At 40.1% G+C, this 26,649-nt stretch overlaps 1 protein-coding gene across 1 annotated transcript; it reads left to right on the top strand.

Annotated features, from left to right (window-relative positions):
• On the top strand, window positions 1–26,649 carry LOC311001905 (GTPase IMAP family member 7-like; the record flags this gene model as incomplete). Its single annotated transcript, XM_083993084.1, has 6 exons — window positions 1–35; window positions 902–1,387; window positions 18,837–18,890; window positions 21,115–21,527; window positions 25,892–26,092; window positions 26,641–26,649. Exons 2-6 carry the CDS (start codon window positions 1,039–1,041, stop codon window positions 26,647–26,649), a joined length of 1,026 nt encoding a protein of 341 aa, XP_083849210.1. The 5' UTR covers window positions 1–35; window positions 902–1,038.

The following is a 26,649-nucleotide window of genomic DNA, read 5'->3' as shown; positions in this document are numbered from 1 at the left end:
GCAGAGGAGAAAGGACATGGGAACACACGGAACTGGTAAGGCTAAATGGTTATTCTCTCTTAACTTGTCTGTCTTTAGACGACAGGGGTTGTGAGGTTAAGGTCACATCATTAGCACTGACTGCTGTCTTTCAATCTGCAGTTACTGAAATCAATTTAGCATTGTTTTTTGTGTAACATGGCAGCCAAGAAATAAAACCAAAAGCCCTTTAACTGTTTGTGTTGTTAAGGTCCCACAGACACGGATCACATGCTGATTGTGGGTAGAAATATATCACAAAAACGACCGTGAATTTAGTGTTAGAGGAAAGTGAAACCGTAAACACTAAGAAAACACCAAGCTGTGATGTGTAGCAACCTCTAGATGGCAGCACACAGCAACATCAGCTAGAGTAGGGATCTTATATCTCTCCAGTTGCTCAGAGTACAGAGACAGGAATGCAGCATCAGGGGTAAGGGAGGGTGAGGAAATGTGATGCTGCGCTTCAGGACAATCCCACCCAGGAGTTTCAAAGAAAACAAAACAGAAAGCAACTGGACTTGGTTGCTTTCGATTTAAATGTATTTGAGATAGCTATGACCTGGACAAATGAGAATATTCACAGGCTTATCCCACCCAGGAGGAGGCACGTTTTTTTTGTCAAGCTTACGCACTACTCTATCGTTAAAGTTATACTGTCACAGTATGAGTTTACAACTTGTTTATATCTGCAGATATCATAATGATTGTGTGTGAACTTTTGCGTTACAGGACATAATGTGAACTCCTTATACTGTGTACTGTACTGTGAGACACCTTTGTTGATGTAGGCATGAATAAATCCATACATTCAGTATGTAAAGCAAAACTGCAGACAAACAGTGTGATTAAGGATACATTCATTTCATCTCCTCCTATGCAGACAGACTCTGAATGATCTGGTGAAGAAGTTCAACAGCTGGTGTCACCTCACTGATAATCAATACTGGGGAAAAAAACTAAACAAAAAACAACTACTCCAGCATCAGCAAAGCTACACAGCTCAACACAAGATACGAGATGGTGATGGTAACCAAAGAGATGGCTCCAGAGGTGGGAGGTGGGAGCAATGGGGCTGACAATGTCTTCAAGAACACGTGCATCAAACTAACAGGCCCTTCAGCAGAAAAATTAGGGGAAGCTTTCTATGGGCCGGGTATCGTAGTTTTGCAGGAAATAAAGGGGGTAGAAAAAGGAGCGGCATATGCAGAAGACCCAGAGAACAGCAAAGAAAAAGAGAAAGAGCTCATCATAAACCGAATTGTCAGAGGAGCCTTGATGCAACCACCACCAGGACACAGAGCTGCAGAAGGAGGTGAACAAGTAACTGAGACAGAAGGAGCCATGGCAGGAGTTAAACCAGCACCAGGTAAAAAGTGACACATGCTTGAACAAAAATACTGTTATGATAGTTATTTGGCATCATATAAACCAGTGTTGACATTATTATAGTGAGAAAATGAGTTGAGGCAGTGCTGTTTGATGTTAATTACTGTTAATCACTTTGCTCCCCTAGTGCCACCAACCAGAATCATCATTGCAGGAACATCTGGAGTTGGGAAGACCATTAAAGGTAATGATTTACATATTTGGAGAGATATTGTTCAAATCCAAGAGTTGTTGCCAGGTGAAGTTTGACTGACACCACAATTCTTTGATGAAAAACGACAGAGCCTGCAATCCAGTTACTGTTGCAATGTAGCTCTGTGAGACCATTTAGTTGGACAACTGTCTTTGTCTTTGGGAATCATTTCATTGACTGAATTCTGTCCAGCTCTGCTACAATAGATGACTTTATGCTGCCTTTCAGCTTGTTAGGATACAGGACCTTTTTCTGGTTGACCTAAGAAGTTCAATTTAGTATAACTGAATATTTGATCTTCAATTCTTAATTTCAGTCCTGTAACAAGACTGTACAGGACACATTATTGCAATTAATATTTTGTAACTGGAAAAACGTAAAGTGGCTAATTAAGAGTATGAGCAGCACAAAAACACTATTATTATCCTCTAGTGCTAAAACAATACAGGGTCGTCCTGCTGGGAAGAAGAGGAGCTGGGAAAAGCAGCCTGGCTAACACCATCTTTGGAGAGGATGTGTTCAAGATACATCACACCACTATCTGTGGAGCAAGTGAATGTCAGACAAAGTCCAAATCTGTTCATGGAAGAAGAATCACTTTGGTTGACACTCCTGGTTTCTTTGACACTGACAGACATGAGGAGGAGATGAAGACCTGGATCACAGGGTGCTCTCCTGGACCTCGTGTTTTTCTCATTGTGCTGAAAGTGGAGAACTTCACAGAGCAAGAGAAGGATGCGATTGACAAAATGTGTCATTTTTTTTCTGAGGAAGCCTTAAAAAACGCTGTGGTGGTCTTCACTCATGGTGATCAGCTCCCTGAAGGAATGAAGATTGAGGAGTTTGTGGATCAGGAGAAAAGTCTCAGTGATCTAGTGAAAAAATGTGGCGGTCGGTGTCATGTTGTTGATAATAAAAACAGGAAGAACCGAGTGACAGAGCTGCTCAGCACAATAGACAAGCTAGTGATAGAAAACAAAGGGGGCTGCTACACCAACAAGATGTTGCAAGCAGCAGAGAGGGGAACAGAGGAAACCGGCAACAAAGAATCAGTAGGCAACATGCTAGAAGGAGACAGCAGCAAAACCAAAAACAAAAGTGTCTCTAAGAATACATGGATGAAATTAACAGGCCCTGCAGCAGAATCATTGGTAGAAGCTTTCTTCAGCCCAGCTGTTGTAGTTTTGCAGGACACTGAGGAGGCAACAGACAGAGCAGCAGAGAAAGTGCAGGCAGGAAAAAAAGTCAAAGAAGAAAGAGAAGTTGTGGAAGTGGAGACAGACGATGATGGTAAAGTAGAAGTAGAAGATCCACCAAAAGCAAAAGGGGGAGATGAAGCAGGAGAGGATTCTTCAAAAGAAGACAAAGCAAAAAAAGAGGAGGAAAAAAACACAGGAAAAAGAACCAAAAGGAGTCCAGAAGGACAAAAAGGAGAAAAGGGAAGTGGATTTGGAAATTTTCTCTTTTGGTTCCTTGGGGGCTTAACAGCGATCATTTGGGGGGCATTTGGAGTAGTTTCAGGAGGGGTAGGTGCATTAGTGTCAGGAGGGGTAGGTGCATTAGTGTCAGGAGGGGTAGGTGCATTAGTATCAAGAGGGTTAGGTGCATTAATATCAAAAGTCGTAGCTACAGCAGTTGGAGTGTGGGGACTAATAAAAACGATCCCGAAAATTGTAAAGTTAGTACAATTATACAAAAAAATAAAACATCTTTGGGTAATTATCAAGCAAAATTATGGACTTTTCTTGTTAGTGGTAGTCTTCTACTTACTGCTGCTGTTTTCATCTGAATACTTTATATCATTGTTTGTACTATCATTGGTGATTCTGTTGTCAGCGTTATTCTTGCTGTTATAGAAGTTTCAGACGGTTTCAAAACAGCTGCCCCCAACATGGCTGGCTCTTATTATAAGTAGATCCTGCAAGCCATAATGTTATGTTGATATAATGTTAATGAATTAATGTTATTATTTTCACTACATTTTCTCACTCAAGAGGGTTAGGGTTAGGAGACACATTGACTGCCCTAATTGTGGCTTTGAAGCCTTGAATTGTAGAAAAGTGATTGCAAGTGTAGTGTCAAATTTTGCATGTGATGGTCTATATGTTGAATGGAGAAAAGTGGCTCTATTATGTTAGCATTATAATCAAAAGTGTGTATTTCATTTATGATATAATCCATTTAACTCTTACTGTGATATCATTCTAACATTTGACTTTGCCCTTTATTTGTACTCCTGTTACTCTTAATGAATCTCTACCGATTTACAGGAGATGTGAGTGCATGGCTCCTCTAACTTCAGAGAGAGTAGCCGCTCAGCCCCGTTCTTAGCTGGCCAGTTGCAAAAGGGGCACTTATGCCATGAATTATGGGTAGAAAAACTAAAGGGCCCGCTATCATATCAGCCTGGAGGGTTTTGCACAAGAATGGGTAGAGACAGAAGGGCTTTGGTAGAGAAGGATTCATTTTGGAAAACAAAATGTTGATAGCATTTTTTTTTTTTTTTTTAATGTTTTAGTACATTTACTTCAGTAAAGCCTTCAACTATGTTTGGTTGTCATTTTATTTTGTTGTTGTTTTTTTCTGCTCTGTATTGCATTTTTGGCTACATGTTTGTGTGACAACTTGATAAATAAAGTTTAGGTAATTTGGAGTGTGATATTGATGGTTCTCTCATGGGAGTGATCTGATGCACTGGTGATGCTTAACAAAACTGTGAACAAACATTAAAATCATGGAAAAATCTCTCCACCACTGTTTCTTACTTACAGAAATACAGGTCATGATAATAAGTTATGAAAAGACCAAGACAAAAAAAATAGGCTACACCCAAAGTGTAAAACAAATATTTACAGTGATTGAACACTGAATTTGTACAGATAATGGCCAAGAAACAGCAGCATTTACTGAAAACATGAAAAACAGGCTCACGCCAGGTTCATTCAAGGTAAAGTGACAGATACTCTAGCAGTAACATCTGACTTGGATGTCAACAACATGCTTAAGGGAGTGAAGATTGAGAAATCTGTCAGTCAGAATAACAATCTGTGTGATCCGGTGGAGAAACATGGCAGTTGATGAGTGCGGTAGTGCAAAGTGAATGTTCACCTAACATGACACACTTATTCACACATTATGAGGCATGCCTCAGAATTTTTGATACCTGTTCTTTTCTGATCTAATCAGGTTTATCTATGCAAGATACAAGCTGATACAATACAACTGTCATAACTGCCACTTATAAATAAAATCACTGCTATCTACTGAGAAACTATAATAAAAGAGTCTGAAAATCAAGCTGCCATGCTCTGAATTAAAAATGGTAAGAAATTATGTTTCCTATCAGCCTGATATAAGAAGCTCTTTTGGTTTTACTGTATAAAAGTAAAGTGAGTGTGTAAGGAATTGACCCTTCGCGTAAGCCCCGCCCCCTTGGTTACTGTTGCTACGCCGGGCAAGCTTTCACTCCCAGCCATGCTCCTGGCAATATTTGGTATCGATTTCAAAGGAAATATCAGCAAATTTCTGGATAAACTGTTCTGAGATAATAGAGAGAAGAAGTCACAAAGATCATTCATAGTTTTCAGTGACGTGACTCGCGCAGGAGGATAAAACATCTGTTCAACGACACGACTGGACAGAGTAGCAGTAAGGGCTGGTCATTTTACCGTCTATCAACCCACGAAGACTTAGGTCATCTCACTGGTTGTCAAACTGCAAGTTTTTGGGCGATTGTGAACCACATACAGCTTTCGCTGCTGTTTTTTTTCTCCCAGCACTGTATCAGTCAGTGAAAGCAGTCCCTGCCTGTAGGATCCCTCGCCTAAAAGCCCAGGTAAAAGCCCTAAAAGTACAGCTGTCATTTTGGAGGTGAACATATGGTTATCCCCATATTTACACTTGCTCAAGTCGAAAAAAAAAGTCTGCTCGTATCTGAACATCTCTATATTGCTGCTGCTGCCGCCGCCGCCACTGCCATAGTAGCAGCAGCAACAACAACATCCTTCTCTACAAACAAATGTTTTTCGTCCTTGTCTCAAAATGTGTCCACAAAAGCAAACGTAATGACTCACTGGCAAAAGCTTGCCAGGCCTATAGTTACGGTTGCTAACGTAGGATTGGACAATAACCGTTTGTGGGAGGGGTTGGCGAAGGGTCAATTACTCAGTGAATGTCAAAAAATGATGCGAAGCCTGCGAAGCTAGTTCAGGCAGACAACTCAAGCAGCGCCCATCCTGATCAGCCCAAATAGGGCGGGTTATTTAAATCCCCCATTACCTGCTCATCCCTGGCTATTCTTCTGCTGCTAATGTGCTGCTGCTCTGCCTTTCACTACTTGCAAACCCACCACCTCGGCTCTGTCTCGTGATCCTCGGTGGGGGGGGGGGGGGGTCGCTTCATTCCCTGTAATGTGGCAAAGCAGATCATTCAGGGAACAAATATGAGACAGAGCCTGACACCAAACCTGCTGTAGCCATGCTCAAGAATATGCTATACTGTACATGCTGTGCTTCAGCTTGCTATGCTTACACTCATTAAATGATTTCTTCTCATTCCAGAGTTGTCTGATTGAAATAAAACTCCAACACAGAGAAAGCCTGGTTGATATTCCAGTGAGTCAGACTTATTCAGTGGTATATTGCAGGCCTACTGCATGGTTAAACAAACATATCAATGGTGAAAATGGAACATGCAGTAAGACAAAGTAACAAGATAGCCTACATGTGTAGTGTTTCAAGCTTTGAGAGCAAAAGCCAAAAATACTTGCAAACTGAGTTGTGTGTTTTATATACTAAAATTCATATAAATACATATTTGAATATGGTTGAGCGTGTAGTGCAGAATATTAACTATTCTTTTGGAAGTCTAGACATAGACAGGGTGCACCCTTCACAGGCAGCTGAAAATCAAAAATGAGGAAAGTCATGGATTTTTTTTTCAAGCAGAAACAATAGTGCCTGGTCATGAGTCATACTGTGCTGACACAGCCACTTGAGAGATGAGAAGACAAACCAGAATTACAGCAGGCATATTTTAACAGTAGTCACAAGTTCATTTAAGGAGAATTTTGGGGTCATGGTTGATGAAGTTTGGCAAATATCAGAGTATTATCTAAAACAAGCAGATTTCTGTAAAAACATTTTGAATTCTGCTTTTGTGAACAATTGCAGTCAGTTTTCACTTCTAGGGCAAATTACTTTTTGTTAAAAAAAGAAAGAGAAAAAAAGACCAACATACACAGAGCAATAAATAACCTAAAATGATACAAATACAAAGTAAAAGTATATAGCCTAACAAATGGCATTGTGCATCTTGATGGCAGCAGGAATGAAGGATCACCCTTTCAGTTCTCCAGGTCAGGGAGATGAGCCTGTTACTGCGGCACCTGTGAGAGTCTGTAGAGGGTGTTCAGGGTCACCCAGAATGGCCTTCAGCTTACACCCCAACCTCCACTTAACCACAGCCTCCAGTCTAGAAGTTGTGAGGTCAAGTCTCAGCTAATGCAATATGTGTTCTTATTGTTTTCCTATTCTGTCTCTTGTTGCTAAGGATTACCCAAATCTGCCCCAACCACTACTGTGAAGCAGCTTAAATTGTTTCTGTTTCCCATTGAAAAACTATATTTTGATTTGAAATTATTTATTTCGAAAATTTTAGAAAAAATATTCTTGTTTACAATGCTTCAGTTAGGAAAGCACGACTTTACACCATTCCCTTGCATCCGCCATGGCTAAATGTTGTGATATTCACAGGTAGATTTCATTACTGAACATCAAAATCACTGCTGGATCTGATTAGTCCAGTGCATGGCTTGAATTGTAGTTAACAAAGTGATATTGTTTACTGAAAAATGGCACTCTCACCAGAACACCCTCTAAAGAACAATGGTTAACAGTGTTACTGTTTAGCTAGCTACTTGGTTGGTTTTCCTTTACAGACTTATCTCTAAAGATCAGTTCAGTTGTCAGTTGAAGATATTCACATGAACTGAAACCTTGTGCAAGTGTGGAACACAATCTTTCTCTGGGTGTGGTTTGTTAGACTGAGGGACGGCTCAGACAGTTTGTGTCTCATTCTGCTATTGGCCAAACAGTAAAACACACACTCATGAGCAAAGACTTAAGCCTGTAATAATCTGTAAGAAACAATCACACAGGCAGTGGTTATTCTGCGGTTATCATGTCGGACAACAATAGTGGTAAGTTGTGTTCTTTTATTTTAAGCACGCATGCACGTGTGCACACACACACACACACACTATTAAATCACACATCTTTTTTCCATTTAGACTTGAGGATCGTCCTTCTGGGAAAAACTGGAGTTGGGAAAAGCAGCCTGGGTAACACCATACTGGGACAAGATGTGTTCAGTGTGGGCCACACTGCAAACTCTGGAACAAAAGAATGCCAGAAAAAAACTAAATCTGTTGAGGGAAGAGAGATCACTCTGATTGACACTCCTGGTTTCTTTGGCACAACCAGGTCTGAAAAGAAGCTGAAGGCTGAGTTAGCAAAGTGCATCACAGAGTGCTCTCCTGGGATTCATGCTTTTCTCATTGTGCTGAAAGTGGAGAGATTCACAGAGCAGGAGGAGCAGGTTATTGACAAAATAAAAAAGTGTTTCAGTGAGGAGGCTTTCAAACATGCTGTAGTTGTCTTCACTCATGGTGACGAGCTTGATGACGAAATGAAGATTGAGGAGTTTGTCGGTCAGAATGAGAAGCTGAGTGATCTGCTGGAGAAGTGCAAGAATCAGTGCCACGTCATTGATAATAAATACTGGACGAACAACCAGCATGAATATAGGAACAATGAAGTCCAGGTGAAAAACCTACTTGACACAATTAAAAAGATGGCAGATGATGAAGGTCTCTACACCAATGAGATGCTAAAAGCAGTGGAGAGTGAAATACAACAAAAAGAAGAGGGCATCAGAAAGACATCAGTAAACTTGTCAAATGAAGAAATCAGAGAGAAGGCAAAAAGAAAGGTCTCTAAATTCCTCAAGAAATTAGCTGGTGTCACCACAGAAGCACTGTTGGGAGCTCTGTTTGGTCGACCAGTGATGGTTGGATCTGTTGCCACAGCCATGACAGAAGAAGTGAAGGCAGCAGTGGTCTCATTTAAAAAACGTTTTATTCAACATAAAAAAGCTGATCAAGCAGCAGGGAACACAGGTAAGGCTTTTACTGACACAGCTAACATAATCTCCTCTTTTGTAAACACATATGAGACAAAAAGGTTTAATTTAAATTTAAACTAGTTGATGTTTTAGAAATGCCCCATTGTGCTCATTTAAGGCAAACATTTTTATAGCAGATGCACCCAACTGTCCAAGAAATGCAATACCTTCTGAATGGGCTTTAGGATGCATCAGGGATAAAATGTGAGAGGCAGAAGTAGAATACTGTTACGTGGTTTAGTGCTCAGTGTCACATTATCCTGAGTGATCCTCAAAAATTCACATAAACAACAACATAAAAAAATAGAGACTGGAATCATATTTTCAAAGCTTATTAACCGGAAAACAATAAATAGATTTTCTAATGCAAAAGAAATTATGACTAAGAATGTACATCTAATTAATCTTCTCTATTGTCAGACTTGAGGATCGTCCTGCTGGGGAAAACTGGAGTTGGGAAAAGTAGCCTGGCTAACACCATATTTAGAGAAGAAGATGTGTTCAACAAAGGCCACACTTCAAACTCTGAAACAACAGAATGTCAGACAGAAACCAGACGTGTTGATGGTAAAGGAATCACTCTGATCGACACTCCTGGTTTCTTTGACACAAAAAAGTCTGAGAAGGAACTGAAGCCTGAGATAGTGAGGTGTGTCACAGAGTGTGCTCCTGGGATTCATGCTTTTCTCATTGTGCTGAAGGTGGGGAAATTTGCAGAGCAGGAGGAGCAGGTTATTGACAAAATAAAAGAATGTTTTAGTGAGGAGGCTTTCAAACATGCTGTAGTTCTCTTCACTCATGGTAACGAGCTCAAAGACGGAAAGACAATTAAGAAGTTTGTCCGTCAGAATAAGAAGCTGAGTGACCTGGTGCAGAAGTGCAGTAATCGGTGCTGTGTCATTGATAATAAACACTGGAAGAACAACCAGCATGAATACAGGAACAACGATGTCCTTGTGAAAAAGCTAATCAACACAATTCAGGAGGTGGCATACAAAAAGGGTGTCTACACCAATGAGATGCTACAAGCAGTAGAGAGTAAGATACAACAAGAGGAAGAGGACATCAGACAGACATCACCAGAAATGTCAGACGAAGAGATCAGAGAGCAGGCAAAGATAAATGTCTCAAACCATCTAAAGAAATTAGCTGGTGTTACCACAGGAGTGCTGTTGGGAGCTCTGCTTGGCATTCCAATGATGGTTGGAGCAGCTGTCGCAGCCATAGCAGCAGCAGGAGTACTGAAGCTAACAGTACTGGCACTAGGAGCAGCAGCAGGAGCTGAAGTTGGATTAGGTATAGTTGCAGGAGTTGCAGCAGCAGCAGGAGCAGTCGTAGGAGGTTGTATTGGATATGACGAAGCTGATCAAGCAGGTTCAGTCAAAGAGGCAGTCGTGAACACAGCCAAGTCTGTGTTTGACAAATCTAAAATTATGACAAAAAAACCTAAAAGTACAGAATAGTGAGGATAAAATGCCTCTCCTTTTTAACATTTGAGACAAACGTTTATGCTTTTATCATGGCAATGCTGTCAACTATGTTATGTATCAGACATCATCATCATCGGTCCCACATCCTGCACCAGAACAACCCAAAACTTCAGCCTCACCTTCAACAACTGCACTCTGTCCCCTTCCCCACTCATCCGGAACCTTGGAATCATCTTCGACAGCCAGCTTAAGTTCGACCACCACATCAACCAGATCACCAGGACTGCCTTCTTCCACCTCAAAAACATTGCCCGTGTCCGCCCCGCACTCACCAACTCTGCCGCTGAAACCCTGATCCATGCTTTTATCACATCCAGACTGGACTACTGCAATAGCATCCTATACGGTTCATCATCCAAACTCCTCAATAAACTCCAATACATCCAGAACTCTGCTGCCCGCCTGCTCACCCACACCCGCTCCCGAGAACACATCACCCCTGTCCTCCAGAAACTGCACTGGCTCCCCATCGCACACCGCATACAATTCAAAATCCTCCTGCTCACCTACAAATCACTCAACAACCTGCCCCCCCCCTACCTCACAGACCTTCTTCACCACTACAACCCCCCCCGTGCCCTCCGATCCTCAGCAGGAAATCTCCTGACCCTACCCCCCCGGACCAAGCACCGAACCTGGGGGGACAGAGCCTTCTCCGTTGCCGCCCCCACCCTCTGAAATTCACTCCCCCAACCCATCAGAGACTGCACAGACCCCCACACCTTCAAATCACTTTTAAAAACCCACCTTTTTAAACTGGCTTTTAATCTATAAATTAAACTTGTGTATCTTGTTCTTGTATTTTAATCTGTGATCATTTTCTGCATTGTATTTTAATTGTGTTTTTATGTAAGCGTCTTTGAGCACTTGAAAAAGCGCGTTACAAATAAAATGTATTATTATTATTTATTATGTAACTACTGTATGACTGTCATCTCCCTGGTGTCTTTTTTTATTTTTCATTATACGCGATTACAAAAACTCCATATTGTCTGCGAACAGTATGGTTGGCATGGGCACGGTTTTGTTAAAATGTTTGATATAATAATAACTTTGAACTTGTATAGGCCACGTGTTGAATCTGAAAATGGTGTAAACAAAACAACTCAAATGAATTGCGTGTTGTATGTCATCAATAATTGGACAGGCAACAAATCGGAATTGGACATCACAGCCAGAGAGACTGGAAGAGTCACCGAAAGGCAGAGAAGTGGACGTCCTTTGGCCATATGACAACTTATTGAGACATGAACATTTTTTGTTGTGGTATACCCACCACTATTAGCTTTTGTTCCAATACATTGTTTAAGATGAAAAAAATAGCATACTTCTACTTAAATGCCATACTTTGATGATATAATATCACTGTAGCATGATTTTTTTTTACAGTTCCCATCTGACAGAAAGTCAGATATTCCTAACTTTTTGTGGGTATAGTATCACCTACTGGCTTCAACTTTTACCAGCTGAACTGGATTCAACTTTTACTTTCACATTACAAAGTTTTCAGTAAAACTACTCCTTGCTATTATAATTGCTATTACATTTTATATATAATCATTTTACTATGGATTTTTTAATGATAAACTGTGAAACAATCTTGGTGAGGGAACATGTGAAATATTTTCAGAATAAACAGTTGATCTGTTGATTTGATGAACATTATAAAGAGTGGTGTACAAAACTTCATATATCTCAGTTTCCTTTCTGTTAGAATCCTCCATAACAGATTTTTTTTCTTACTCAAAAAGTGGAAAAAAAAAAAAAAGTTCCAGGAAGCTAGGCTATTTTTCACTCAGGTGATGATTATCATACCAGTGTATTGCATCACCATGGAACCAAATATGAAAACAATGCAGTGATACATATCAAACCTCTCTCTCTCTTTCATACTGAGCTAATATGAGAAAGAAAAATAAATCTGATTTGGTTTTTATAACTATAATTTATAACTATTTAAACTTGTTTTCCCCCCATTTTTCCAATAGTCATAAGTGTTATATAGTGTGATAAGTACACTACAGACAACACTGAATTAATAACTTGTCAAATATGAGTATTTTTGTAAATTAAACTTAAAATAAAATAATCTATTAATGTCAGAAAAGGTTGAAATCATCAAATCATCTTTTATTGACACAGACATTGATTTTTTTCATTTCTATTTATCAGTGTTTATGGTTAACCTTACCCATTGTATGTGTGTCTGTAAATGCTGCTGCAAGTCTTCATTTTCACAGATTATCATGACCAAAATCAAAGAAGACATTTACTGTAAATGACAACACAGAAACCCTCTTTGTTATTCCGGGAAGTCAAGTGTTGGTAGGTGTGCCCTGCCACACCTGTCACCTGAACAGTTGCATCTGCAGCAGGAAAAGCTGTAGCAGCACTTACAAATGCAGCTGCTTGAGTAGGAGCATTGGCCGGTGGTGTTAGGATACTATGCATCTGAGTAAGCAGAAACACCATGGCAAGCTGTAAAGATGACAGCTCGGTGTGTCAAAGATGACAGCCACTGTGTCCTGGATAGTACAGTTGCATTGTTGAAAAATGTTTTACATTGACAGTCAGGACAGGATGGAAAGCCAAAATGAGTTGCAAACTTTGGGGACTCATCATTAAAACGTCCTATGTCATAGTAAAATCTTGCTATCAGCTACCTTTAATCCATTGCTTGATTATGTTTATTCATAAATATATACTGGATAAAATGAACGAAAGGCTAAGCTATATAAAAATGATTGTCACTGTTGAAAACTAACATCACATTTTTGTTTTTGCTTTCTGGCTGCATAAAAAGAGATTGTACTCTTTGTCAAAAAAAGATGAGCTGTATTGATAATTAATGATAACAAACAATGTTTATGATAACAAGCTCTGATGTTGCTTTAAAATTAAAGCAGAAGTAGGCGATCCGGTCGTTTTGGCTAACTTCCTGTCAGCAGATGGAGTTAGCAGTCCCCGCCCTCGTCCCTATACGTCACCACATTCACGCGCATCCCATGGCTGCACACACAGAGAGGACCGCCCCTTTATGCCGTTCCCTCTCCTCATTGGATAAAGGTTGTAGGATACAAGGAAAGTTCTCTCCTTGGCTTACAGCAAAGCAGAGTGACTGACAGACCCGTGTTTCAGACCAAACACTCTATGTAAGTGATTACTGTTGGAAGATATAACTATTTGAGACTTATATTAACACAAACATTCCGCTTACTTCTGCTTTAATGTACTATCATCACTGATGTTAAATGAATAAGGGCCCATTCACATTGTACCTGTCTTTCAATCTGCAGTTACTGAAATCAAATTAGCATTAGTTTTTAATGTAACATGGCAGCCAAGACAGACAACCACTGACCTCTAACTGTTTGTTATGGTCTCCCTCTCTCTCTCACATACACAGATCACATGTGCCGACTGTGGGTAGAAATAAATAATAAAAATGACCCTCAAATTTAGTGTTAGAGGAAAGTGAAACCGTAAACACTAAGAAAACACCAAGCTGTGATGTGTAGCAACCTCTAGATGGCAGCACAAAGCAACATCAGCTGGAGTAGAGATCTTACTGTAAATCTCTCCAGTCAGAGCACAGAGACAGAAATGCAGCTTCAGGGTTAATGAGGGTCAGGAAGTGTGATGCTGAGCTTCAGGACAATCCCACCCAGGAGGTATTGTTTTGTTTTCAAGCTTATGCACTACTCTATCATTAAAGTTAGACTCTCACAGGATGAGTTTACAACTTGTTTATACCTGCAGATATTATAATGAATGTGTGTGAACGTTTGTGTTCTTCAATTCAGACATTCTTTAGTGAATAATAAAAAAAGAGAGAATAAAACATACAGTGTGTGCGAGTTCAAGGCAAAGTTCAACATGGCTGCCTACAACAACACACTCTGGCGTAATCACGTCCAATCACCTTCCTGCTCCTAGAGCATCATGGGGCGTGAAGTTTTTAATGTAACTCCAAAATCAAATGAAATGCAGTTTCTTTTTTAACCACATATTCAACATACTGTTTTTATCGATATTAATGTTAACTTATATTTGACCTTTAACTTATTTATTATTTATCTATTCTACTCAAATAATGTTTTTCTAACAAATAAATTCTCAACATTTTGTCAATATGTAATTTATCCATTTTTTTCCACTCAGTGTTGCTACTATTGCTATTCCTATAACAGCTGTTACTATTCCTGTAACAGCTCCTCCAACAAAAATTCCCACTGCTGCACCTGCTGCACCACTTCCTCCAGCTGCATCTGCTCCTGTTGAACCTGCTGATCTGCCTCCTCCTCCTGTAGCTGCTCCTACCAGTGTTATGTGTCAGCAACCAAATATGAAAATAAAAGACATGCAGTGCATATGTCAGGGCACTTGGACAAAGAAACCCAACTTCAATTTGATGAACCAGGACAAAGGACAAGGGAAGAAAAAAGTCATATCACTAGTGGGTACACTTGATAAAATGTTTTCATGGTTCCATTAAAGTTACCATCCCAGACGGCACATTTTTGCCAAATTATAAAAATCTGAGTTTATCTGGTAAGTATTAGACAGTAATCGATGACATAATTGTGCGTTCACACCAAAAGCTTCCAAAGCGTCAAAAACGCTCGAGGGTGGGCATCAGACAAGAGAGCTCCCAAAACGGCACTTAGCTGGACAACTGTCTTTGTCTTTGAGAATCGATTCCTTGACTGAAGTCTGTCCAGCTCTGCTACAATAGGTGACCTTATTCTGCCTTTCAGCTTGTAAGTACGGGACATTTTTCTGGTTGACCTATTACATCACAGGCCACCAATACATGATGTGTGTTTTATATAAATTTAAAATGCAATTCAAATTCATATTTGAACATGGTTGAGCTAGTAATGCAGAATTGGAACTATTGTTTTGGAAGTCTAAACATACACAGGGCGCACCCTTCACAGGCAGCTGAAAATCAAGAATGAGGAAAGAGTCATGAATTTTTTTTTTTAAAGAGAAACAATTTACTGATCAGTCATACTGTGTTGACAGAGCCAAACCAGAATTAAAGCAGGATCATTTAACAGTAGTCACTGATCTAATTTTGAACATCATGAAAGGAGAATTTTGGGGTCATGGTCGATTAAGTTTGGCAAATATAATTTTATCTTTTTTTTTTAATATATATATTTTGAATTCTGCCCTCAGTTTCAATTGTTGAAAAACACAGGCTTCAGTGGCTTGTTATGTTATCTTTTTCTTTTTTTTTTGCCCCTGCCCTTCAAAAAGTCTGTGCACGCCACCGTTAGAGGTCTTAGTATCTACAGGATGTGAGTTCAAGTCTCAGCTAATGCACTATGTATATTGTGATGCATGAAGGCAGTTGAGCAGAGACGGTGGAGGGAGCAGAGTGGATGGTGAGGTGCTGAGACAGAGCTGGGTATCATCAGTGCGGTGGAAATTGAGACTGTGGTGACGTATGATCTAGCCAAGGGGGTGTAGGTAGACAAGGATAGGACCAAGCACAGAGCCTTGGGGGACATTGTGGTTGACTGGGGCAGGGGGAGAGGAGGTGCTGTTAATGGTGACAAATTAACTTCTGGTTATGGTGTGGTGCCGGTGAGATGAGACGTATCCTAGTGAGGCTGCAAAGCTAACCTATTGAACCAATTCTCTACGAGACCGCTAACAGTTTAAACTTCACATACCAGTACTTGAAACGGTAGAACATCAAACAATGGGGACAAACTGAGATCGGTTGGATAGGACTGAAACCATATAAGGGCTGTACTGGTGATGCCAAGGTGATGGGATACATGTTTGAGGAGGATTGTGTGGGAAACAGTGTCAAAAGCTGCAGAGAGGTCGAGGAAAATGAGGATAGGCAGTTAAAGGGATACGCCAACATTTTTTTTTGTGTCTTGCCTCACTCCGAGTCCATGACAAGCAGATCCTTTCGACTGTGCGTGCAGTAACAAGGGAGATAGAGCCGTATCGTCTGTAATTAGCTGAGCTCAAACGCTGGAAGTGTATAGGTAGTGTTAGCCTGCCTCCTACCCGTTGCCTCCTACCCGTGGCCCTTTACATACAGAAATCCATGACGATAGAATTTGTGCTTTTACTTTTAAATAGGAAGCTAACCTACCCTCGATGTAGCTAGCTTGAACCAAAATAAACCGTCTCTGCTTGAACCCTCCGTTTTGACCGATCTCGTCCCGTTAACGGCATTTGACCGCTCAAGATGCCTTACCGGAGAGTTTTGTCAGCTCTGAGACGAAGATCGGCCCACCGGTTTCCGTTTAGAGTTGCTGAAGAGTTTCTCTGATGACTTTAGATGGAGGCAGGCTACCATTACCTATACACTTCCAGCGTTTGAGCTAAGCTAATTACAGGCGAAACGGGCTCTCCCTCGTTACTGCACGCACAGTCGAACTCGAAAGGATGGTGTCTATCTGCTTGTCATGGACTTGGTAGTGAGGCAAGACACGGAAAAAAAAATGTTGGTGTATCCCTTTAATGGTGGCGAATAGTGTCCTGGGGTGGTTTGCTGTGAAGTGATGTAACAACATATCATTTTACAGACCATCAGTGTTTTTCCAGTTTTTCTTGTACATAAAACAAAAAACAAAAAAACTCTACACATCACCGCTGCTCACAGAGGACCTGATTAGTCCAGTGCATGGTTTAAATTGTTGCTTGTCAAATGAAATGATGTTTACTGAAAAGGGCAATCTCTCCAGAAGTGTTATTGTTTAGCTACTTGGTTAGTTTCCTTTACAGACCTGTCAGATCAGTTCGGTTGTCAGTTGAAGTTGTTTACGTGAACGGAAAACCCCGTGCAAGTGCTATGCGGAACACAACCTCAGTGTTGCCAACTTTCTCGCTAAATCTGGCGATTTTCCAACCCCTCTCGGCGACTTTGTCAAAAGCGACTAGCGACAAATCTAGCAACTTTTTCCGGCGTGTTTCTGGTTTGAAGACTCCAACGTGAAAGCATGTATCACTCCTGTTTTTAACGAGCAGGAGGCGATGACGTAATTTAACGACTTCTAGCGACTTTCATGACAGCCAATAGCGACTTTCCTTACTGAGGAGTTGGCAACACTGCACAACCTTTCTCTGGGTGTGGTTTGTTAGACTGAGGGACGACACTTACGCTTGACAACTCATACAGTTTGTGTCTCATTCTGCTATCGCCCGAGCAGTAAAACACACACTCTTAGCAAAGACTTAAGACTATCTATAAGAAACAATCAAACAGGCAGTTCCATCATTCTGCGGTTATCATGTCTGACAACAATTCTGGTAAGTTGTGTTCTTTTTTTTTTTTTTCTTCGGTAAGTTGTGTTCTATCATTAAAGTGAGACTCTCACAGGAAGAGTTTACAAATTTAAACTTCTAGTTTACACCTGTAGATATTGTAATGAATGTATGTGAACGTCTGCATTACAGGACATTAGGGATGGGGCGATATGCTTTTGTGCCGATTCGATTCTCTAACAATTTTTGGGTCCCGATTAGATTTAAATTGCGATTCTGATTAAACAAGTATTGCGATTCGATTTTACCAAGTATTGCGATTTTATATTTCAATTATTGTGATTTTCTTTCCTTAAACAAGAGCAGGTTGAACCAAACACTTGACAATACATCATAAGTCATATTTACAAAAAACAACACACATCACACCAGTTTGTCTGTTGTGTTTGTTTGTTCACATAGATATCTGTGAACAAACGAACACAACATGCCAGTTTGACTTTGTCGAGTGTAATGGCACAGAATACATGATCGTACAATAAAGATTGGTCGTCCCCCCAAAAAAAAATCGGAAAAAGAAATTGCCAGAAAAAAATTGCGATTAATATAAAAATCGATTTTTTGGCCCAGCCCTACAGGACATAATGTGAACTTCTTATACACACTGTGAGACAATGTTGTTGAAGCATGAATGAATCCATACATTCAGTATTTTAAACAACACTGCAGACAAATAGTGTGATTTATGACACATTCATTTATCTCCTCCAGGGCAGACAGTCTCTGAGTGATGTGGTGAAGAAGTGCAACGGCCAGTGTCACATCACTGATAATTAATATTGGGGGGGAAAAACAACCACTCCAGCAGCAGCTATCCAAGCTTGGCTCTACAGCTCAACACAAGATACGAGATGGTGATGGTAAACACAGAGATGGCTCCAGAGGTGGGAGGTGGGAGCAATGGGGCTGACAATATCTTCAAGAACACGTGCATCAAATTAACAGGCCCTGCAGCAGAAAAATTAGGGGAAGCTTTCTATGGGCCAGGTATCGTAGTTTTGCAGGAAATAAAGGGGAAGGAAAAAGGAGCGGCAGATGCAGCAGACCCAGCAAACAGCAAAGAGCTCATCATAAACAGAATTGTCAGAAGAGCCATGGCAGGAGTCAAACCAGCACCAGGTAAAAAGTGACACATGCTTGAACAAAAATACTGTTACATGATACTTATTCAGCATCATATAAACCGGTGTTGACGTTATTATAGTGAGAAAATGATCCGAGGCAGTGCTGTTCGATGTTATTTACCGTTTATCACTTTGCTCCCCTAGTGCCACCAACCAGAATCATTGCAGGAACATCTGGAGTTGGGAAGACCATTAAAGGTAATGATTTACATATTTGGAGAGATATTGTTCAAATCCAAGAGTTGTTGCCAAGTGAAGTTTAAATTCCTCGGGAGGCAAAACATATTTTTGACTGACAACTGAACTCTTTGATGAAAGAAAGTCCAGTAACAGTTGTGGGACCATTTAAAGCTCCATTTGGTAAAGTGAAAGTAAACTCTGCGACTTGGTCGGAAATTTCAAGACAATACTCCGTCAGGTCCCTTTATGAACCTCTGCCAAGCGCCCCACTAGGCCTGGGACGATAATCAATAAATCAATTAATCGCACGATAAATGAAAATGAACTCGACAGTTTTTCCGGCCTCGATATATCGCAATGTGCATGCGCACGTATTTGTTTTCCTGGTCTCTTGCCTCCAACCAGGCTGGATGACAAGAGGCTTCACTCTGTGCATCGGCCTCAGCACCTGGGCCGTTTGTTTTGCAGAATGAAAGGAGTGAACCCTCTTTTCAGTCATCCAGGATCTTTGTTTCCCAGAATGCATTTCGTGGCAACCGGCAGCGCTAGCTGTAAAGCTAAGCAGCTAAAAGCTATTTTACCGTAATTCTTGCTGCCGCGCTGTTAACACGTCACTTTTTAAAGTTTTAATATTTTTTCATGCGAGAAAGTCAAAGTTTAGATCCCCAGTCTGTGGTCAGTTTATCCACATATCACTTGTTAGGAGATTTCCTCCGACGTTTTTGGAGCTAATGTGGTAGCAGCGAGCAGGAGGAGCGGGGCTTCCCACAGTCTGCAGCCGTGTGCAGCAGCTCACGGGCCGGTCACCCTCCGTCATTGGGGGAGAAAACGACTAAGAAAACTTATCAGCAGGTTTTTAGAGGTTTACCGCCGGCTGGTTTAATACTTTTTAGGAGATAAATGCTGGTCTCATTGATGAAATCTTACATCTGTGGAAATCATATTAGTTTGTTTGAATGAAAAGTGGAGCTTCAGGTGTGTAACGTTATTGGACAGAAGAGCTGCACTGCACTGTTTATTATTTTTTGTTTATTTTATTTATTTAGGATAGTAGCTATACGTTCTTGTCATTCCAATTACAATGGTTAAAAAAAAATACTCATGAGAAATAAAAGTGTATCGCATTTAAAAGGGTCTACTTGCATTATTATGAAATATTATTATTATATTAGTGGTTAATTTGTTCTCAAAAAATGTGTCAATAATATCGTTTATCGTCAATAATTTGTGGGACAATATATCGTCCAGCAAAATTTGTTATCGTCCCAGGCCTACGCCCCACACATGCACAGATACACACAGGCACACACACGTGCAGGTGCGTACGCACTGACAGAAGACGTACCGTATCCATCAACCGGAGACTCCAAAACGATCTAACGTCTCTCTCACCATGAAACACACTCTTCTTGTGTGTGTGTGTTTGTGTGTGTAGAGGGAGGGAGGTGTATCGTCTTGAAATTTCCGACCAAGTCGCGGACTTTACTTTCACTTTTGTGTACGAGCAGCGATTGGCTGCTCCTCCTGCTCCCTCTACCTGACTGGTGGAGAATCGTCAGTCATGGTGGATTTCGGCAAATACGTTTACAGGCTGTAGGTGGAGCCAGAAGAGTTGGATTTTGTCCTAAAATACCCATTTAATGTCTGACTATTTGAATATAGTGACAGTTCCATCAAATATGACTGAATAATTGTTACCAACTGAAGCTTTAATTGGACCACTGCCTTTGTTTTGGGGAATCAATTTATTCTGCTACAATAGGTAGCATTATTCTGCCTTTCAGCTTGTTAGTGCGTGACCTTTTTCTGGTTGACCTATTACGTCACAGGCCAGACAATCAACACAAGTTAGCTAACAGAAAACCAGTAGCATGTGGAGCTGCCGGCTTCCTCTGTTACACAATTTTTTTAAACATCCAATCAAGAACAGGTCATAGCCTAGGGTGGTGGAGCATGTTCAGAGCACCAGTGTTGTTGTAAGTCTGACTGGAGTAAATATACAGGAGTAATTTAACTCCCAACTGCATCATCTATGTCTTGTAAGAAATTCAGTTTAGCATGACTGTAAATATTTATCCTTCAATTCTTCATTTCAGTCCTGTAACAAGAATGTACAAGACACATTATTGCAATGTACATTATTGCAAGATAACGTAAAGTGACTAATTAAGAGTAGAACAAGCACAAAAATACTATTATTATTATTAATATTATTTGTAATTTTACCCATGTTCTCCTCTAGTGCTAAAACAATACAGGATCGTCCTGCTGGGAAGAAGAGGAGCTGGGAAAAGCAGCCTGGCTAACACCATCTTTGGAGAGGATGTGTTCAAGATACATCACACCACCATCTGTGGAGCAAGTGAATGTCAGACAAAGTCCAAATCTGTTCATGGAAGAAGAATCACTGTGGTTGACACTCCTGGTTTCTTTGACACTGACAGACATGAGGAGGAGATGAAGACCTGGATCACAGGGTGCTCTCCTGGACCTCGTGTTTTTCTCATTGTGCTGAAAGTGGAGAAATTCACAGAGCAAGAGAAGGATGCAATTGACAAAATGTGCGAGTTTTTTTCTGAGGAAGCCTTAAAAAACGCTGTGGTGGTCTTCACTCATGGTGATCAGCTCCCTGAAGGAATGAAGATTGAGGAGTTTGTGGATCAGGAAAAAAGTCTCAGTGATCTAGTGAAGAAATGTGGTGGTCGGTGTCATGTTGTTGATAATAAAAACAGGAAGAACCGAGTGACAGAGCTGCTCAGCACAATAGACAAGCTAGTGATAGAAAACAAAGGGGGCTACTACACCAACAAGATGTTGCAAGCAGCAGAGAGGGAAACAGAGGAAACCGGCAACAAAGAATCAGTAGGCAACATGCTAGAAGGAGACACCAGCAAAACCAAAAACAAAGGTGTTTACAAGAGTATGTGGATCAAACTAACAGGCCCTGCAGCAGAATCAATGGTAGAAGCTTTCTCCAGCCCAGCTGTCGTAGTTTTGCAGGACACTGCAAAACCAACAGATAGAGCAGCAGAGAAAGTGCAGGAAGGAAAAGAAGCCAGAGAAGGAAAAGATTTGAACGATATAAAAAGAACAGTGGAAGAAGCAACAAAGATAGAAGACAAAGAAGGAGATGAAGATGGAGCAGCACCAAAAATACAACATGAAGTAGCAACAACAACAGGAAGAGAGGAAGATGGAGAAGCAACAACAAAACAAACAGAGGAAAAAGAAGCAGCAACAGATACAGAAGAAGTAGAAAAAAGAGCAGAGGAATCCAATGAAAAACAAGCAACTGCAACAAAAAAAGATATGACAGCTGCATCAGAAACAAAAAAAGTAGCAGGTGGAGCTTCAGCAGCAACAGGAGCAGGTGCAGCCGGAGGAGGTAGTGCAGAAGGAATATTTGTTGGAGGAGCTATTACAGGAATAGCAACAGCTGTAGGAGTAGCACTAGCAATACTTCAATATTCAGAGTGGGCTCTGAAAAAATTGATTGATTACATATTGACAAAATATTCCCCACGTGCAGTAATCACATTGCTGGTGGTTGCCTTGCTCTTCTTCTTCTTGTTGTTATTATTTTGTGTGCAAGTACCACTTGCTGGGACCATACTGTTATGGTTTGGTGTATTTTTAACGTTGTTGATGTAAGTGGCATTATTCCTGTTATTATAGGAGAGTCAGTGTAAATGTAAATTTCACAACATGACCTTTCTATTCATTCAATACCAAATTATTTTCTGCTTTTATGAGGAGCAGAACTTACTATAAACAATATTCGCCTTCGGTTCACAAAACAAAAATGAAAAGTTGTTATTGAAAGAAAGTGACAAATGGAAAATGGATAAAACAATGAAGAAGAAGCATTGAGTCTAGATCAAATAAATAAAAGAAAACTACAGTGGCTTGAATATGATACATGAGTTTTATCTGAAGTTTGGTAATGGATTTTTGCATAATGTTATAGCGCTATAGGTGATTGATCGCCTTTAATGGACAGGAGAGTTGAGAGAGAGACAAGAAATAGGAGGCAGAGAAGGGGGAATGACACGCAGAACAGGGCCACTCGGCGCAGGATTCGAACTACAGTCGCCTGCAGTGAGGACTATAGCCCCAACACATGGGGCAGCTGCTCTACCAACTGAGCTAAACACCGCCCCATGTATTTGTTCTCTTGCTTAACATTTATTTTAATCATGTATACATTTGCTGTGTTTGACTGTGTTTTATGTATTCTAGGTTAGTGTGTGCACTAGGATTGTTCAGATTCATATCCATTCGATTTTCAGTTCTAAGTAATAAAACTGAGGTGTTGGTCTTGCTTGTGTTAATAAAACCATGTCAGTGACAGCCAGGTAGGGTCCAATGACACCTCACTAGATTAGCTCTCATTTTCTTTAGCTTGGTAATTACATCATATCACCTACTGGCCTTAACCAGCTGAACCTGTGATTCAACTATTATTTCAATAAATTTCTTGAAGGTCACAATACTTATTTTTCAGTAAAACTACTCCTTGCTATTAAAATTATTATGCTGTGGATTTTTTTTAAATGATAAATTGTGAAATAATCAGTGTGATGTGATTTTATTTCTCTTAAACTTCTGTAAATAAAAGAAATAAACATTTAAGAGCTATCTTGTCTGCTTGTTATAAATTTTAAGACAATACCACAACACAAATGTATAGATAATGGACTCCCCAGTTGAAAGCAGCCTGTCTACATGGTAAAATATGAATTTTCAACAATAATGCATGATATAGCAACAAAGTGTAAGATTCCCAGGCCTACCTTCAGGTGAACTGAACTTTAGAAACGCATGTTGATATTTAAGAAACATTTCATTACAAAAAGACCACAGTGCACTGAGGATGCTAACCACCAAAAATCCATGTACCATGTATTTCTACATTCAAAGCTGAAACTGTTTATTATGATCAATAATTGACAAAATAGCCTACACCTCGAATTTATCAAAGGAAGCTTTAAAGTATGCAATAGTTCTCTTCCTCACAGTATCAAACTGCCTGAAAGAAAGATCAAGGAGTTTGTCAACCAGAAGAATGCTCTTAAAGATCTAGTGAAGTGTGGCAAACAGCTCCAGAAACATACTGTATAAACCAGTTCCAGGTGAAGGAGCCATACAATAGATGAGATAAGGCAGGTAAACCAATGACAACGTTACATCAATGAGATGCTACAAGTGGAGGATCATCAGCAGCAGAGGGAGGAACAGACAGAACAGTTGTACATACAATGGTGCAAAGACGGCAGCAGGGGCTGTCAGTGTCACAGATGACAGTCCTTTTCAAATTGGGTTTCCTCCACAATACATATAAGATGTAAGGCTAAGCTGAAGTGTGACTCTTGATAAATTTTCTCCCATGCTTACCATTACCAAGTAATGTCTCCCCCAAAATTGTTTTGTGTTTATTCATAATAAAATCCTGCATACGTAGGCCTAAATGTATAATGGTGTCAAGAAACAATGTGCAGGGTTGATGAGAAAGACCAACATTAACAGACAATGAGCTCCTCTAGATGGCAGCATAAACTAGTTGGAGTAGAATGATAAAGTCCCAGCTGTTGAGAATGCAACTACAGAGTACCTGAAGTTGCCAAAATACATCTGACATTGTGATAGTGACAGTGTGATAGTGTTAATACATAGTCAAAGGAACAAAATAAAAATGCAGGAGACCTTTGGACATTCCAGTGGGAAAGTATCACAAATATGTAGTGTAACCTTTTATGTCATAAGACCAAAGACAGACTTTTTTTCATCATCATCATCATGGAAGGAAAGTGTCAGACTAACCAGAAAACGTGGTTGATTTTGTATTCTTCCTTCATATAATTAATTACTTTAAATTACCCTAATTTGCATGGCCATCAATTATAAAATGCAAAATTTTGTTTCACCCTGATGTTATAGCCTAATACTATGCTCTTCTGTTACAATATATTGCTGCCCGTGTAATATACTAACAATGCGTGTTGACGACTCAGCTTGGAGCCGGAAACAAGTCAGACAGGTAGAAAAAAAAGAAGCAAAGGGCAAGTCAGAACAACACAACAGGGCACGATACAGAGGAGAAGGATTTGTATCATTTTGTGCACCGGCATTTCATTTTTTACACCATGGACGGTAAGTTAGGTTTATTTCTTCTATCAGTTCTAACAGTCTTTTTCTTTTAATGTCAAACTCACCTAATGCTGGAATCGAATTGCATAATAGATAAATTAACAATGCATAAATTAAAAAAGCACTTCTGAAATTTGAAACATGGTTACGTGTGTGTATGTGTGTGTGTTGCTGAGTGGAAGAAATCCTCCAGACTCTCATTCTTAGAAATTACAGCTGATTTAGTGAAGTGAGCAACAGACATGTACACAAAGACCACTACGGCAAAAATATCAAAAGTCAATATTTGTGACATTACGATTTACATTTTTCTTTCATGACACGCTGTAATAAATCTTAAAGCAAATCAAACGAATGAGAAAAACAGACAACTTTTACAAGTTGAAACAATGACAGTTGAAATAGAGATAGAGAATTTTTACTCTGTTTTGTACTCTCTTCAAGCACCAAACACATCCTGCTTAAGGATCGTCCTGTTTGGAAAAACTGGAGCTGGGAAGAGCAGCCTGGCCAACACCATACTTGGAGAAGAACTGTTCCTAATAAACCGTTCCCTTGACTCTGAAACAAAATGTCAAGTCAAGACCAAAACTATGAATGGAAAAAGCATCACTTTGATCGATAACCCCGGTCTCTTTGACCCAGACAGGTCTGAAAAGGACCTGAAGGCTGACATACACAGGTGTGTCACAGAGTGTGCTCCCGGGCCACATGTTTTTCTCATTGTGCTTAAAGTGGAGAGATTCACTGAGCATGAGAAGGCCGTCATCACACAAATTTGTGATCACTTCTCTGAAGATGCTCTGAAATATGCCGTAGTTGTCTTCACTCATGGTGATCAGCTCCTTGAAGATATGGAGATCAAGGAGTATGTCAATCAAAGTGAGGCCCTGAGTGATCTGGTGAAGAAGTGTGGTGGTCGGTGCCATGTCGTTGACAATAAATACTGGAAGAAGAACCAAGAAGATGGATACAGGAGCAACCACTTCCAGGTGTCAGAGCTGCTCAAGACCACTGAAAAGATAGTGGAGGACAACAACGGAGATTACTACTCCAATGAAATGTTAAACGATGTGGAGAGAAAAATACAGAAAGAGGAAGAGCGCATTAGACAGTCATCAGGAAATATGACACAGGAAGAGATCAGAAAGCAGGCTAGAAGCCATGTCCTAAAGACTGGGATAAAAAATAGAACACAGACATGGGCTCCATACTTTGCGGGTGGGGCAGTCATAGCATTACTTGCTGTTGCCTCTGCTGTTTTGATCAAATCAAAATTTATGAAGGCAACAAAAGAGGATCTCACAACACCAGTGATAACAGTGTTAAAAGACGTGATTGAGGTTCCACCAGCCGTCATGATTGAAGAGCCACAAAAAACAAATGCATTTCAAGTTATCATGGACAAACTTTTTGCCTTGTATGAAAGAATATACAATCCTTGAATGAAAAGCATTAAGGCAGAATAAAAAACACCACAAACTGCAGTAATCATTTAAATCTCATTCAAAAAAATATTGTAACCATGTTTGTTAACATGTATTCTGTAAAATAAGGATTAAGAATTTTTTGTCCTGTGCTTTTAATTTTGTGATTTTACCTGTGGTATGCTCTGATGAAGGTCGTCTGA

The sequence above is a fragment of the Trachurus trachurus genome (assembly GCF_905171665.1).
Source record: "Trachurus trachurus genome assembly, chromosome: 18".
NCBI classification, from domain to species: Eukaryota; Metazoa; Chordata; class Actinopteri; order Carangiformes; family Carangidae; genus Trachurus; species Trachurus trachurus.
This window is presented reverse-complemented; position numbering and strand designations above follow the sequence as displayed.